General features: G+C 38.5%; 1 protein-coding gene across 1 annotated transcript in view; it reads right to left on the bottom strand.

The window, feature by feature from the left end:
* Positions 1-16,482, bottom strand: part of sez6b (seizure related 6 homolog b) — a 209,890-nt gene that overhangs the window by 63,950 nt on the left and 129,458 nt on the right. The window contains exon 4 of the mRNA XM_087841581.1: positions 3,792-3,981. Coding sequence (XP_087697707.1) covers positions 3,792-3,981 — 190 coding nt within the window. The remainder of the gene's footprint in view (positions 1-3,791; positions 3,982-16,482) is intronic.

Here is a 16,482-nt window from a genome sequence, read left to right on the forward strand (position 1 = left end):
TATTTAAACAGTGTTCAAGCAACACATCACTAAGGTGTAATTTTACTAAAAACATGTCCTGGTTCACAGAATATTTTTTCACAGAAGCCAGGGCTTCAGTTTATCAAGTTAGGTCATCATTAGAAGCATGTTGTCTTTGCGGTTCTTTATTTTTAGTTTTGGAAACTATTTTCTTTTTTTTGTTTCTTCACTTGTATAGTTTCTACTGTTTGCTGCTGCCAAGACAATCCTTTCATTCCACATTTAAATTTTTTTATCAGGAAGTATATTTAGTAGTACTTTACTTGAGATCAGGGAAGTCATGTTTGTGTTGCACTTTGATTTCACCTAGGCTACGGGATAACGCTTTACACTATCAAAGTGGATTTGAAATCAATCAGTCAATCATATTGGACATCATCCTCTTCCACAGATGCATCCTCTTCAGTTTTGCTTAGTTCAAATCACTCTCATGACCGAATATTTGAATAGCCTCATAGACTGTGAATCTCTTGCTCATGTTGACTGATGCTACTACAGAATAAAACTGATAACATCTCACCCAACTCCCATTTATAGATGCTAATGTTTATTAGTCCCTGTCCAGGATGTGCACATCCTCATCACTGAAAGAGTGGCCACTAAATAGACTGCAGAGTCCTGGCCTGATGAGGTAGCTCTTTTGTGTTGTGCCATTTGGTTGGTCAGAGGTGGATTGGTTTGGCCATTTTAACACATTAAAAGAAATTTTCACCATTTTAGTCATTTCTGTAGGTCTCTAAAATAAGTGAGAGAGAATATACCTGCTGCTCGGCCTGTGGCTTTTCATCAGCCACAGGCCGAGCAGCAGGTATTTTTTGTAGCCATCCATTATTGTCGGGTTTCATAAATGGCATAAATGAGACACTCTCATGACTCATCGAGTGACTCTACTGACCAGCCAATTGGTGACATGCAGTCTGACGATGTCACATTTTAGTACCTTGGTACGCTTCGAACCCCAGGAGAGCAGGTACTAAAAAAGTACCTGGTACCAGGTACTATGACCTAAACGGATAATACAGGAATGCACAGATATCAACACACCATAGCACAATAAACACAGACAAGCAACATGGGAAAGAGTTCCAGTGTGTACATCTGATCTGGGACCGCTGCAATCTTTCGACTGCGCCTCCAACTGACCCGATGTCCACATCAGAGGGGAGGTAAGCGTTGGAGGTGGCGTAGGATCCGAGGTAGGGAGGGTGATGCGTCGGTGAGTGCTTATCAGTATCAGTATATGCATGTGTGTGTGTGTCCATAGTTCAGCTGAGACAGTGTCCTTCGCCCTGCTAGGCTAAGTAAACAGTCTTCCAGCCAACCCAGGTGGCCTTGCATGGAATGGGAAGGAACAGACTAAACACAGTCGTTATCAGGGTGTTTTTGTTCAGCTCCGGCCTTGCAGCTGGCACCAAAGGGGTATCCGCATAAGTGATGTTATTTTTTACTTTAGTGCAAACAGCTCATATGAATTTCAAAGCAGTTCTACAGTTGGAGAGCCGGGAGCTTCGCCATACTTGCGTTCTGTGATGTTGTCATTTCTTGTGCTCAAGGAGCCAATTTCTGAGAACTCACGGCAGTGTGCCTCCCCGAGATGTCATCCAATTTTGCGCCCAGAGATGTTATTCCGGGCTAGCCCTTCCGAGATGTATCCAGTCTGCAGTCAGAGATCTTATTCTGAGTATTCACAGCAGCCGTAGCCTCTCCAAGATCTTATCCGTGCTGACTCAATGAGCCCATTTTGAGAAACTCACGCCTCTCCCATCGTTCCAATCCCAGCGGGCAGCCTTGTGGGGGTTTGAACAGCCGGTTCCGCTTTCTTAATTCTTCGATAAGTCAGGGCCAAGCCAGCTCCGATCAGCCAGAACCCTGTTACCATGGTTCCGAATAGGTAGATATCTTCAGCACTCAGGCTCACCCAAGCCCAAACTTCTCATTGAGAAAGGGGTGTCAACTGCATCTAGGGACCAGTTGATCCAATCCATAATTCCTCTTTTAGGTTTTAGAGAACAGACTGTGAGAGAATGTTTCAGGGAAAAGTAATACAAAAACACGAGACTAGACAAGGACATAAGCAGGGAAGATAAGGGAGAGGAGAAAAAGTGCGGCCGCCTCCTCCGAGAGCCAAAGAAGAAAAAATGAATGGTACTCATGGCCATTGATCCATTGATAAATGGTCTTTGATCAGTGGTTGTTGATCAATGGTCATCACAATTTGCATATTAATGACCAAGAAACCGACCTTACAACCTTACTTTGTTCGCCAGTAGTGCTATTTTCAGACCTTTTGCAAATGTACCTTTTATAAGGTTGGGGAAACCTGCATTCAACTAAACTAAAGAACTAACTCGGATGAGTGATGAAACGTTTTTGCCACTGAAAATGCTACATCAATATGAACAGAATCAACATTTTGGGATTTCCTTACTTGGATGATTGAGCATGCTTCAAGACAAGCACAGACAAATGTTTTTTAATTTTAACTGCATTTTCAAGTTTTCTTCCGACTGATAAAAAAAACTTAGGAACCATTTCAACAACCACCAAACAGCTAAAATAACAAATGATTAAAGAGCAGGTAAACAGATTCTGCAAAATGGTGTAAATACAAAGCAAGGCTCCCACCATTCACCTGATATCAGGTGCTGAAAGAAGACAATTGACAGATTCCCAAACTGTAGGTTTCGTCACCCTCCAACCAAAATTCACTGAACCAGCAGCAAAAGAAGACCAAAACTACGCTTCACATTTGAAAAACATTGTAATGAATTCCCTCTTACTTTGGCTCTCTTGCTTCCACCATGATATTGGCAAGACCCCAGATGCAGGCTATGCAAAGTACGTAGCTTTACATAGCTATGATACATAGCCCTAGCAAAACTCCTACGCACTGGGTGACACTTAAAGACATAAAAATATAATGCAAAATACAATTATCAAGAAGAGTCTGGATCCCTTTATCAGTGCACAGTATCTTGTTGTGTTATTTTCTTTTTCCAATAACTGTACTACAAGAAATTTCTGAGTCATTGCTTTGAATATGAATATTAAACAAGCAGGTACTGAAAAATAACAGTCTATATATATATACATTTTAATATTTTAGAGTTCCAGCAATTTACAGTGTAATTAATCAAAGCTGCTATTCAGATTTTCAAAAGTACATATTGTCTTTAGCATTTAATATTTTTAATAATTTATTTTAATATTTCTTGAATATCAACAGTGCGTTATTAGTGGAGGCCAAGAAAATACTGTTGAACTGAAGAAATGTACTTAAGCTGTTAAATTTAGCTGCACACAGTGCAATTCAGGCAGTCAGTTGCCGTAATACTTTTACATTTTGTGTGACATGTTTTTGAAAGTTGAGGTTTGATTTTTGTTCAGGTAAAAAAGATTACAAAACTGAGTGTTAAATACTGATTTTTGCTCAACTAAAAAAGTGACTCTGTTGTACTTCAAAGTGGCTCTCCTTTTAAGTTATGTTAGCCTATTTCCATGGGAGGCATAAATGAAAATGAATGAAAAGTTCAAGTATATATATATATATATATATCATATATATATCCGTGTGTGTGTGTGTGTGTGTGTGTTTGTGTTCGATGCACAACCTCATAAAAAAGTCATAAAACAAGATCTTCATCACTGCTGCATGCTGTGCCTGAATCTATGTTCATGCTTTGCAACAAGCATGAAACTGTCATTTCTACTTTTTTTTCAGCTTAAACTTTCAGCGTGAAGGAAGAACACGTTCAGTGATTCAGACTTACCTTGATATCTGACAAGGACTGCTCCAGCCTGAGGATTGATGCTGTGGAAGCGGATGGAGATCTGATTGCTGTGACTTCTTACTACCAAACCCCTCATTAGAATGGACTCGTTGGCCAGCACTGTGTTCTCGCTGTTTAGAACATCTTCAAAGATCACTTTGTCTCCTTCAGAAAGATTCACATTCATCACCTGACAAAAAAAAGAGTACAGATTATATTGTTTGCACATGAAAATAATACTAGAAAAATCCACGTTCTGTGTCATTCTGTGAACTTTCCTAGAGAATGTTGGTTGTAGAGAGAATTTTCTAAGTTTCCGATACCACCACCATCTTTGATGGGTTTTTTGTTTGTTTTTTTATATGAAATGCTATGTTTTATACACGATGCAATGGGATGCTAACTTTCCAAGAAGTTCAACTTTTGTCACAGAGAAAGTTGCAGAATATTTTTCTATGAGTCTTTAGAATCTTTAAGATGTGAATGAATTTGTGTTGTTTTTGGTCAGCAGTGGTTTTTTGCCTTGGAACTCATTCCATTTTTGCCCAGGCTCGTTCTTATTGTTCGATCATAAACAGTGACCCTAACTGAGGCAAGTAAGGCCTGCAGTTCTTCAGATGTTGTTGTATTTTTTATGACCTCCTGAATTAGTCATTGATGCGCTCTTGGTGTGATTTTGATAGGCCAGCTACTCCTCAGAAGTTAGATAGTTATAAATAAAGTTATAGATAGTTGATGTAGTTTCTTATCTCTTTCTTTAGATCGTGGGATGGTGTATTGACCTACTTCACTTTGTCAGACAGGTTCTATTTGAGGGATCTTAGTAGATCTGGCAGCAATCAGGTCTAGCTGTGGCTAGTGAAATCGAATTCAGTTTTCCAAAAAATGTTAATTACACGGTTAAATAAAGAGGTAATCTTAAAACATGAACCTCCACCAGGGATGTTCACTCTCTTGGCAGCATTTACATTTAAGGGAATAGTATTGCATTTTGTATACATTCATTTTGTTTTCTCTGTTTTTTTAAAACATCGTTTAAGATGTTTGTAGTGCAGTAAAAGTCAGATTAGTGTAGCACGACAGTTTACTTTGACATTATGTATGAGTAGGTAATGGATTACAGTTACTGATTTGTAAATAACTGGACATGAATAAGTTGAGCTTAGTTCTAACCACCTGGGCAGCTCATTCAGCTTAGTGATATTTAGAATCCCTATATACCATTTCTTTTGCCTATATGTTGTCAATACAAATAATGTCAGTAGCAAACATACCTTCAAATAGCTCTCTATAGCATTATTATGACTTTGACTTCAGAGCAATTATTAGCATTGAAGGAGAGATCAAAGCTGAAAAGTGACAAATTAAATTTTTGTTATTAATAACCGTTATATTGTTTTATTTCACAGTGGCTTTCACAAACAAAATAATACGTTAATAATAATACTTTAGATGTTTATTAAATAAATCTCGTTCACTTTGAGTTCATTGAACAAATGTGGATGTTGGTTTTGAAGTTGCTTCACTAAATCAGAAATATTTTTTTCCCTTGAAGAAGCATTGTTCCCCTGAAGCATTGTTTGTGTTTTACCTTTTGTGAATTAATCATCAATTATAATCATTATTAACAAACAAGGACCCTTGCATTTTCAGAATTTTGCTATTGAATGGTACTATAAGCATCAGTTCTAGATGCATCCCTACTGTTGACCGTCATGGACTTCCCTCTGCAGTTATCTGACTTCAACAACAATAAACAATTACGGGGAACATTGTTAGTTTCAACCAGGAATGCCCAATACAGAAAGGCCTGGAACCGGATCTCTGTTTAAAAAGTCTGGGACTCTGATCCAATGGTTATTACCCAGTAGGCAAACGGAGCTTGGATACAGCTGAGAAGGAGACTCGCCCAGCTCTAACTGCTTTTCAGTCTCCGAATGTTGATACTGCCTGCTCTGAATGCATGCTTGCCAGAGCTGCCTTGCAGTCAAGCATGAATCTTCAGTCACATCCATTATCAGCAGCTCTCATCCAAATCCGTGCTCTGCATAACTAACTGGGTTAACTTATAGTGGCCTGGAAAATACCCCCAAAGATCTGTTTATTATAAAGGTTTTTACTTTCGCAACAATTTGGACTTTTTGAGTACAGGATATTTTACTAAAGCAATTTAGCAGAAACAAAGCAAAACCCAAGTCAAATAATAATAATCACATAAACAAATCACTTGATTTATAATTATTGAATTACATCCTATAAGCTGATGCTGGTTTCTAATGTTAATCCTGGAAGGAGAGAGGTTCGAAGAAAGAATGCGCATGCCTTGGCCACTACGGATTTATCTCTGATCGGTGTAGTTGTACTACTCCAACAGGAAGGCAGTCAAATCCTTGGAAGTTGCAATCCAGTAGGAAATAGCCAAATTATAATCCAACACAGCAAAAATGAGTAGAGAAAAAGACAAAAATGATAAATCCAGTTTGTTGGTCCAAAGTGTTTGGGCCGTGGTTGCTCCACTGGTGTTTCTTACTGTATTATACAACTATGAATTCCCAGAGTCAGATCTTTAAATTTGTCAGTCACGCTATTCAGTAGACTACATTTATTATACCAACATTTAACAAGCTGTAGAACATTTTACAAGAAATTAAAAAGTTATTATGTTTTACAGAAACAAATTTTCTGTGATGTAAATATCTAATAATTCATGCATCTTTTCTAGTTTTATGTTTTATTTTGAAGTTTACTTGAGTTTCATTTCCTATGAGGATTGTAAAAAAACAAATCCTCTGTGTTGCAGCATGAAATGTAAGTTTTAGTTATTTACTTATTTACGTAATATATATTTACAATTATTCGCATCAAAATTCAATCCAAGTACCTAAAACTTTGCAAAATTGGTTCCTTTCCTCCTCCTGATTATTATTATTATTATTATTATTATTATTATTATTATTGGTAATTTCTAAAGTGCCATAGAGGCTATGGACAGTTTTTCAGAGGTAGAGTCATTATTGTTGCCACACAGCATACTGTCATCTAGTGACAGAACAAACTGGAGAACTTATCTGTTTCAGATCAGATGACGAAATGGTCCTTTTATGAAAAGGCTTTATGGCACAAAAGTGCTAACCTTCACAGATTAGTTTGATTTTAGAAGCTACTTGAAAGCTGTGATAGAGAGGTTATAAAAGGAACATTTAAAAGCCTGTTTGCACTTAAACTATCATTAATTTCCTGGTAAAAAAGAGAATTGAAGACAAACTCTGACTTTCAGTTTTGTTATATAAATGCTGTCTTTGTCAAATCTAGCACAGTATCAGACATTTTATTATATTAACATTAAAATATCAGCATGTATCGGAAGAAACTGATGTCTGCTTTGAATATTGTTCAAGAACAAATCAAACGTAAGAAACACAGGAAAAGTTTAAAGGACCGTATAGAGAGAGCTCAGTGATAATGCTTTAGATAAGCTTGTCTCTTTCAGTGAAAGCATGTATGGTGACACAAAAAAGTGTCACTTGTATCTTTTTCATCACAGCAGGTATATCTTTAGGAGGCATCCTATGTTTTTTGCAGTCTTCTATAGATCATATCAACCACATCACCTCATACCTAACTAAGAGATTAATCCACAGCTTTCCTTAGAAAAGCTGCCAAGGTAGGTTTGTGGGCTGGATATCCACTCAGAGGAGTGGTCAGCATGTTCACATCAAAGTATGAACATCAAACTGGACTTAAGATTTCTAAGTACAGAACAACGCTGAAAATGTTGACATACTTACAGTATAATATACATTTAACACATTAACATGTACAAAAGCAAAGTCTGGACTTTAAATCAAATCAAGATGTTTTGAAATGACCTTAAACAGGTTGTTTGTGCTTATGTGGCTGAATTAAAAAAATTCTGCAAATGATAGTGTGCCAAAAGTCCTTAAAAGCAATGTGAAAAGATTATTCACAGTTATTGCAAATGCTGATAACAACTTGTTATTAGGGTTAGAGAGCATGTGTGTTTTTACACACAGGGACAGCCACGTTTCGATTTTTTGTCCTTAATGAATAAAATCATCCTTTAAGTATTCTCTTTTGTTTATTATCTAAAACATATTAGTGCAAGTATGACACTGCACTATGAGTACAGAAGGAACCTATCCAGCTCAAGACAGCACCAATGACTCCACAAGCTCAATAGCCTCTATGTGTATAACAAGACATAAAGCACAGTTAATGAACTCATGGACACAACAGGACCAGGAAAATAGTGTGCTGAACAGAGGGCATCACCAAGCAATCACATTATGCCTACAGCACAGTGATAATAAAACACTTGGGAGACATAATCTAATTTGTCCTGGCTTAAGTCCAGTTTCTGTAAAACAATCTCACGAACATAATCATAAGTGGTGAACCCAGATCTGGAAAAAGCATAAGACCTTGTCAGCATAATGGATGACATCGCAGACTATTATCTAAGATCTGTCAAACAGTCCCCTCGGTAAAATCTGTGGAAAGCTCCAGCAGTGGTTTTGGAGTGTTGTGCTGTAGTCTGTTGCTGATTAGTCTCATGCTTTTTTAGACTGAGCAAAATAAATAAAAAAGTAAAATAAAACTTCTATAGAGATAGAGCATCCCATCTGCTGCTGTGTTTATTGATCAATTTATATTCTTGGATTTAGTGTTATTGTGTGTATGTCCTTAGCTTCTAGTCTTTAGGTTTCTGCTACTGTGCCCTCCTGAGTTACACTTTTAATGTCAAGTCACCACTGTTTCAATGTTCGTGCGCCTCCTGTGTTTCCCCCACTCAGTCATGTCTCCATGTCTCAGTGCCATGTCCATGTCTTTGTGAATGTCTCTTGTTTCCTGTTTTACTTTGATGGTCTTGCATCTTATTTTCAGTTTTGCTTCCTCTTGGTCACTTGTATGTGATTACTCTGTGCTCTCCTCCTGGTTATCCCTCTGTGTAGTTAGGTCCTTTGTCTTCCTCTGTTTCTTACCCGATCGTCCTGCTAACCTCCCTTGTGTTTCCATGAGGTATTTCCAGGTTTAGGTTTTCCCAGTTTAGGTTTTTGTTAGTTCCAGTCCTGTTTCTGTTTGTTTTTGGCCGCCAAAAAATGTCTCACTTTCTGTTCAAGTTCCATTCTTTCTCCAGGGCTTGTACCACTCTTTCCACTCCACACGTCTGCCAGCTAAGACGTGACAGAACGATCCGGCCACACCATGAACCCAGCAGAGCTGGAGGCTCCGGAGACGCGGTCCAGCCTCCTGTTTCGTTGGCTGGAGGATCTGAAGAGCTTGTCCAGCCATCTTCCTCATTCGCTGGAGGGTCAGGAGGCTCATTTAATTTAGTGCAACATGTTTATACATGATGGTAGATCTGCTTTCCCCATCTCTGAACCCAAATGCATAGTTACTGACACAGATTTACAGTTGGTGTTGCCTTGAATTTAAGTAACTAACTTAAGTAAGTTTGTTAATTGGTTTAATGGTGTATTTTCATCAGTTCTCAGTAGCGTAGCCCTATTACAAGTCAGATTAGCTCCAGTGATCCAATCCAAGGTTCTTCCTTGTTCTTCCTCCATAATACTGCTCAGTTTTTATTTCAGTCGTCACGATCCTGGGTACTTTGACCCAGCGTTTTGAGTTTTAGTTTATTTTGATGTTTATGGTTTATGTTTAAGTTCATTAAGTTATTCGAGTTCATTTGTTTATTAGATTCCCCTTGTGTTTTCAACCCCTGTGTTAAGTCTCCCTTGTCCTTCATGTGTTTCATGTCTGCGTTTCATTATGTTTCCTGATTTATTTTGAAGAGGTCCTGTGTTCTATGCGTTTAGTTTTACACTCCCCTTGTGACGTCGTTGTGTTCATGTGTGTCAGCTGTTTCCCCATGTGTTCCTACTTCCCTCATTAGCCTCCTGTGTGTATTTAGTCCGTGTGTTTTCAGTCATTCCTTGTCAGGTCATCTGCTGTGTTCATGTCATGCATCCAGGTTTTTTCCATGTTTCCATGCCAGGTTCCATGTGTAAGGTTTTTCCATGCTTTAATCTTAGCTCACCCAGTTCAGTTTATTGTTTAGTTTCACCTTTGCCTTTTGTTTTGTACTTCTTTGCCAGCCCTTAATAAACGGCTCATTTTTGTTATTCCACGGCACGTTTCACAATCTGTTTTGGTCTGTATTTGAGTCCTTTTTCGCAACACATACAGTCTGGCAGGGGCAGACTGTGACACTTCTGATGACTGTGAACAACTTTTTTGTTCATTCGGCCAGAAATATTAATGGTGTCAGGTCACAGTCTGAGGATGTGTTTGGACATTTCCTCACAAAATAAACGACACTTTCCAAATTAAAAAGAAAAAAAGAAACATGTGAATTCCACGTGTGTGTGGTTCTGAGTGTGAGTATTGTTTTGTATCGTAATAAATTGTTAAAGCCAATTTTTTAAGAGTTATGGAATTGTTTCACATTCTTCTTCAAGTTAAATGAAAATTATATCATTTATAAGAAAAGACATAATAAGACAAGCATATTTCTTATCAAATTATTCAATTCATCGATGGAATAATCAATAAATTACTTGATTTCTAAAATAATGGAGCTGCAGCCCTAGACCATACGTGCACTGAGGTGGTACTCAGTTGTAATGGAAAACGACAGAGTAGAGTCAAGTTGAGTCAAGCAGGTACTAGTGGAAAAGCGGCATAAAATACAGGTAAACACAATGCTCTAGCCAATTAATGTACACAGCTGTCTTTGAATAATGCAGTTTTTTTTCTCCTTTAACTCCACGAATCCTCCACGGAAATATTCTAAATTTAAACAAGTAACTTCCACACATACATAATGAATAAGTAACTCCTGGTTAAAAAACAAAAAGACAATCATACTTCATGCAGTGACACAGCACCGAATAGAAAGCAGTGAGTGCTGTAGTGTAAAAGAAAAGCCCGTCTGACATCCATTTACTTTATAAAAGCAACAAATGACAGCTGAATAATTCAACTGACACTCGCTCATTAGATATAAGTTGACAACATTGGGGGAAAGCATGGAAGATGAGAGCAAAACAGCGACAGATGGAACTCTAGGAAATAGTGCTGATTAATTGATCAAAGTCTATATGAGTGTGTGTGGTGTGTGAGGGAGAGAGACTGAGTGACAAAAACAGTAACACAAAGAAGAAGGCTGGCACAAATAAGAGAAGCATGCAGTGCAATGCAAAATCATTTTGAATTTTGTAGAAAGTGTTTCTGTGCTATATTATCTCCTGTTGTCGGTGGAGACATTTGTTGTTTTTTTCTTTTTGTTGTGAAACATAAAGCGAGTAAGAGAAAGAAAGACAGTTTACGTGTGATTGGTTCCATTTCAGACAAAGAAAAATCAAATATACATTCAGGTACTTCACTGGCATCTGCTTGTGATGTAGATACTGAACATTCACATATATTCCGGTATCAAGGTTGATGTGTCTGAATGTGTGAGTGTGTTTGTGTTTACTAATAAACAGCAGTAATTAAGAGGGAGGTGAGTAAATTATGGTCAAGAGAACATCTGTTCCAGCAGAAGTGGGTCACAGCAGGGAGCGACAACACAGAGTCTGAGGTGTTTCACAACCTGTCGGTAAATACACACGATGATAATCCTGTTTCTTCCCACTCGCTGACTGTCTAAACCAGGAATATCAGACTCATTTTACATCACGGGTCACATACACTTTGATCTTAAGTGGGCTGAACCAGCAAAAACCCGTTTCTCTCACTGTAAAGATGTTTACACTCATGTTTATACTTTTAATCACATTTTATATAAAAACGAGTACAATTTCAACACCACAGCTCAGTTTTTCTACATGATAAATGCTGATGTAATAAATATAAGAAATCTGTCACCACAGATAAATAAATGTGTAAAATTACAAAAAAAGTGCTGCTGCTCGCTGCACCATGTCGCTTTTGCCCTTGTGAACCCATTGGAAATATTAGATAGTGAAAAAACAATGGCGGAAAGATGATATATCCACGTGGCAACATATGACGCTGAAAGAAGACGTAAAAATGTGCATCCTGAGTACAGCACGTTGTCAAATGTCGACTTTAAGTTAGAGCTAAAAGTGAAGAAATCTCTAAAAGCCCCATGACTTACATAAAATTACTGACAGCCAGGATAGCCTCAAACACAGGACCACATTTTCTTAAAATGTTTGTTTCGGTTCCATCAATTAAGACCAATACCTTCCCAAAAGTCTTCGGGTTTGTCACGTTTTTGACCCCCAAGCTAGGCAAGTGGCTCAAGCAGATTCCAGCAGATCACACATGAAGACAGACACACACACACATCCTACACACCATGATAGCCTTCGCCCAGTCTCCGTGATGTGCAATATTACCAATTGCAATTTTTCTGATTCAATTTTATTTATATAGTGCCAAATCACAACAAAAGTCGCCTCAAGGCGCTTTATATTGTAAGTAGATACAGAGAAAAACCCAACAATCATATGACCCCCTATGAGCACTTTGGTGACAGTGGGAAGGAAAAACTCCCTTTTAACAGGAAGAAACCTCCGGCAGAACCAGGCTCAGGGAGGGGCGGCCATCTGCTGTGATTGGTTGGGGTGAGAGAAAGAAAACAAGATAAAGACATGCTGTGGAAGAAAGACAGAGATTAATAACAGATATGATTCAATGCAGAGAGGTCTATTAATACATAGTGAGTGATACAACACAGTATTTTATTCTACAAGGTTGTTATTCTACAGGCAATTGTCTATGGTGTGAAGATACGAGATGTGCAACACCTGAAACTACAGATACTGGATGCCTGTGCTGGCATTTCTCCTGCGGTGTTGCTATCAGTGTGTGAAGAGTGGGAGAAGAGGGTTGCATTGACAATCCAACACAATGGGCAGCACATTGAACACATTTTATAAGTGGTCAGAAACTTGTAAATAACTCATGAAAGAATAAAGTTACATTGAAACCAAGCACACCATTGTTTTTCTTGTGACATTACCAATAAGTTTGATGTGTCACATGGCCTTCTTCCTATTGGAAAAACAAAAGTTGTATCCAAGATGGCCAACTTCTAAATGGCCACCATGGTCACCACCCATCTTGAGGAGTTTGCCCCCTCACATATACTAATGTGCCACAAACAGGACTTTAATATCACCAACCATTCCCATTTTATTACGGTGTATCCATATAAATGGCCCACCCTGTATTTTGTAAAGTACTTCATTCTATTATATATAGTATTTTACTCTATTTTGTATAGAATGTTGTTCTATTTTATCTTATTCTAATTTTTTTTTGCTCCTCTTAACTTTGTACTGTCAACTTTTCTGCCATGACAAAAGCATTTCCCACGTGTGCCCAAAGTGCTCTGTACCAAGTACCAAAAAACCACAAAAGAAGGCAAAGAGATGCTGAAGGCCAGAAAAAAACAAACTGTTGAGTATTTCCCTGTTTCAGCAAATTGTAATCTACTGTTCTTTAATATTGCACACACAGTGGCAACAAATTAGACAGACAGATGCTACTATAAACTGAATTTGAAATTCCAATTACATTCTGGGTTTACTTCATATGGCAAGAAATTCAATAATAACAAAATGTCCTCTCACAGGCTTTCATACTGACAGGGACAAAATACTTTTGTCTTCTGCGTTTTGGGTTTAGAACAGACAGTCTCTATTCTCTGTACAATCTGGTGGAGTTGCAAGAGAGACAGCATGAGGCGAGTGTGGCCTTCTCTTTGTAGATGAAAGAAAAAAAAGCACAAAGAAATATCTGGCCTGCTTTACACCACTGTCCTTGAGACGTCCTGTAGTTTTCTGCCACACAAGCTGCTATCAAAAGAACCCAGGCTACAAACAAAAAGAAGAGAGTAATTAGAGATTAGCCTGGGTCTTTGAAAGGAAATTGAACATTGTGCGACCAGATGAGATGGGTTCTTTTACTCTGTTTTAGTTCCTTTTCTCCCTCAGGACAGCCAGGTAATCATGATTTCATGGAAGGTATGAATGCAGATGGGCAGAAGGTTATCTGCTCCTGTGAAGGTCAATTCCAGAGAGTTTATAAAATTGACCTAAACTGCTTAGCTGCAGTTATTCACAACAATTCAGTTTGTTGTTTTAAATACAACACTTTTAGTCAGTTTTGTTAGTAAAGTTTACTACATTCATTTACTTTACTACATTAATAATGATTACTCTGCATGGCATTACCTTGGCCTCCAGTAAGACTGTGATGAATCTTGGAGTCATTTTTGACCAGGACATGTCCTTCAATGCACATATTAAACAAATATGTAGGACTGCACAACATCTAAAATTAGAAATATCTTATCTCAGAGTGACGCTGAAAAACTAGTTCATGCATTTATTACTTCCAGGCTGGACGACTGTAATTCATTATTATCAGGATGTCCAAAAAACTCGCTTAAAAGCCTTCAGGTAATCCCAAATGCTGCAGCAAGAGTCCTGACAGGGACTAGAAAGAGAGAGCATATTTCTCCTATATTGGCTTCAGTTCATTGGCTTCCTGTTTAATCCAGAATGAATTCAAAATCCTGCTCCTCACATTCAAGGTCTTAAATAATCAGGCCCCATCTTATCTTAATGACCTTGTAGTACCATATTACCCTATTAGAGCACTTCGCTCTCGCTCTGCAGGCCTACTTGTTGTTCCTAGAGTATTTAAAAGTAGAATGGGAGGCAGAGCCTTCAGTTTTCAGGCCCCTCTTCTGTGGAACCAGCTTCCAGTTTGGATTCAGGAGACAGACACTATCTCTACTTTCAAGATTAGACTTAAAACTTTCCTTTTCCCTAAAGCATATAGTTAGGGCTGGACCAGGTGACCCTGAATCCTCCCTTAGTTATGCTGCAATAGACGTAGGCTGCCAGGGGATTCCCATGATGAATTGTATTTCTTCTTCAGTCAACTTTCTCACTCACTATGTGTTAACAGACCTCTCTGCACTGAATCATATCTGTTATTAATCTCTGTCTCTCTTCCACAGCATGTCTTTTATCCTGTCTTCCTTCTCTCACCCCAACCGGTCGCAGCAGATGGCCCCGCCCCTCCCTGAGCCTGGTTCTGCCGGAGGTTTCTTCCTGTTAAAAGGGAGTTTGTCCTTCCCACTGTCGCCAAAGTGCTTGCTCATAGGGGGTCATATGATTGTTGGGTTTTTCTCTGTAAGTATTATTGTAGGGTCTACCTTACAATATAAAGCGCCTTTAGGCGACTGTTGTTGTGATTTGGCGCTGTACAAATAAAACTGATTTGAATTGAAAATTGATTACTTTGTAGAACTTTATTGAGATGGCTATCTTTAGTAAAAGCTAAAACTGATGCTTTCTAAACAAGTTTAGTAAGTAAATTAATTTAGTAAGCTAGTAGGATGGTGCTTTATGATTTGTGTCCTGTTTCTGTCACTCTTTACTTTTGTTGTATTTGGTTTAGATACACATACTGATTGGGAATGAGGCTGTTCTCACTATTGCCACATCAGGTGTGCCATAATACTGATGTCTGTGCATGTTTCAGATTACAAAGCCGCACCTGACCCTCTGGGAAGGAGGATCAGCTCACTCATCAGCAGGGCTGGACTGGGACAAAAAATCGGCCCGGGCATTTTGAATAGAGACCGGCCCGCCATTATAGGAAAAGCCATAAAGCCTTTGAATGAAATCAGATAAAAACTTTGGTTGTAAGATTCAGATAATTACTTATTAAAAGTGAGACATTTTAAATGAGAATAAGAAAGAAAAGTATTTCTTTGTGCCCCCCTCTCCCTGTTAATGCCCCACCTGGCCCCCCTGGCATAACTTTGATAGACCCGCCCCTGCACAGCTATCAGCTGTCAGCTACATAAAAAAGTATCCTGGTGTTATTTCTCAGAAACAGTTCATAACTTCCCTTCAACTCATTCATGTCACCTAAAAGATAAACCTGTTTCTCCATCACCTGTTCAGCTCTGATGATTCAGTAAGGACATCTCCTGGTTTCATCTTCATGTTTCCCTCTCACCACATATACAAACCAATATCATGACCAGCAGCTTTACAGCTGTGGCTCCAGCAAACATCAGCTGATACTAGAAATTAATATTAAATAAATTCTAACAACAGCTGATCAAGCTTAAACGTGCTGCTGTTGTTTAGCGCGACATCCGGTTTCCTCTTTCTGGCGCAAAGTGGAAAAGCTGATCAGCTGATCATTGATCAGTTTCATGATTGAAGTAGCAACAGGAGAGGGAGGGGAAGAAAATGAGAGAAGAAGAGGCAGCTGTGCAGCGTAAAGACACAGAATAACTCCAGCTTTGTGTCTTTTTCCATTCTAGCTGAAGTTCGGGACAAACTGTTCCTTTTCAGCTCAACACGAAATGCGTAATATTTTTTCTGAATATTGGCAACTCTACTAACTAACCTTATGAATAAAATAAAGTTCACTATCAGTAGCATCGTAGCACCCACCCAGCTGTATAGAAACTCCAACATGCTAGCTAGTACGCAGTACGAGTTATTGTAACTGACTGTAAAAAGTCAGCACAACGTAAATAAACTCCACCTAAACTTAGTTTATATCTTCTTACCTGACAACCATTCACCCTCACATTCACATCTATCATTTTAGAATGACCTATGAACCTAACCCCTCTAATTGCAAATATGCAAACTCCACA

This window comes from Neolamprologus brichardi, chromosome 1 (assembly GCF_056152115.1).
Source record: "Neolamprologus brichardi isolate AB-2024 chromosome 1, ASM5615211v1, whole genome shotgun sequence".
Classification (NCBI taxonomy): Eukaryota; Metazoa; Chordata; class Actinopteri; order Cichliformes; family Cichlidae; genus Neolamprologus; species Neolamprologus brichardi.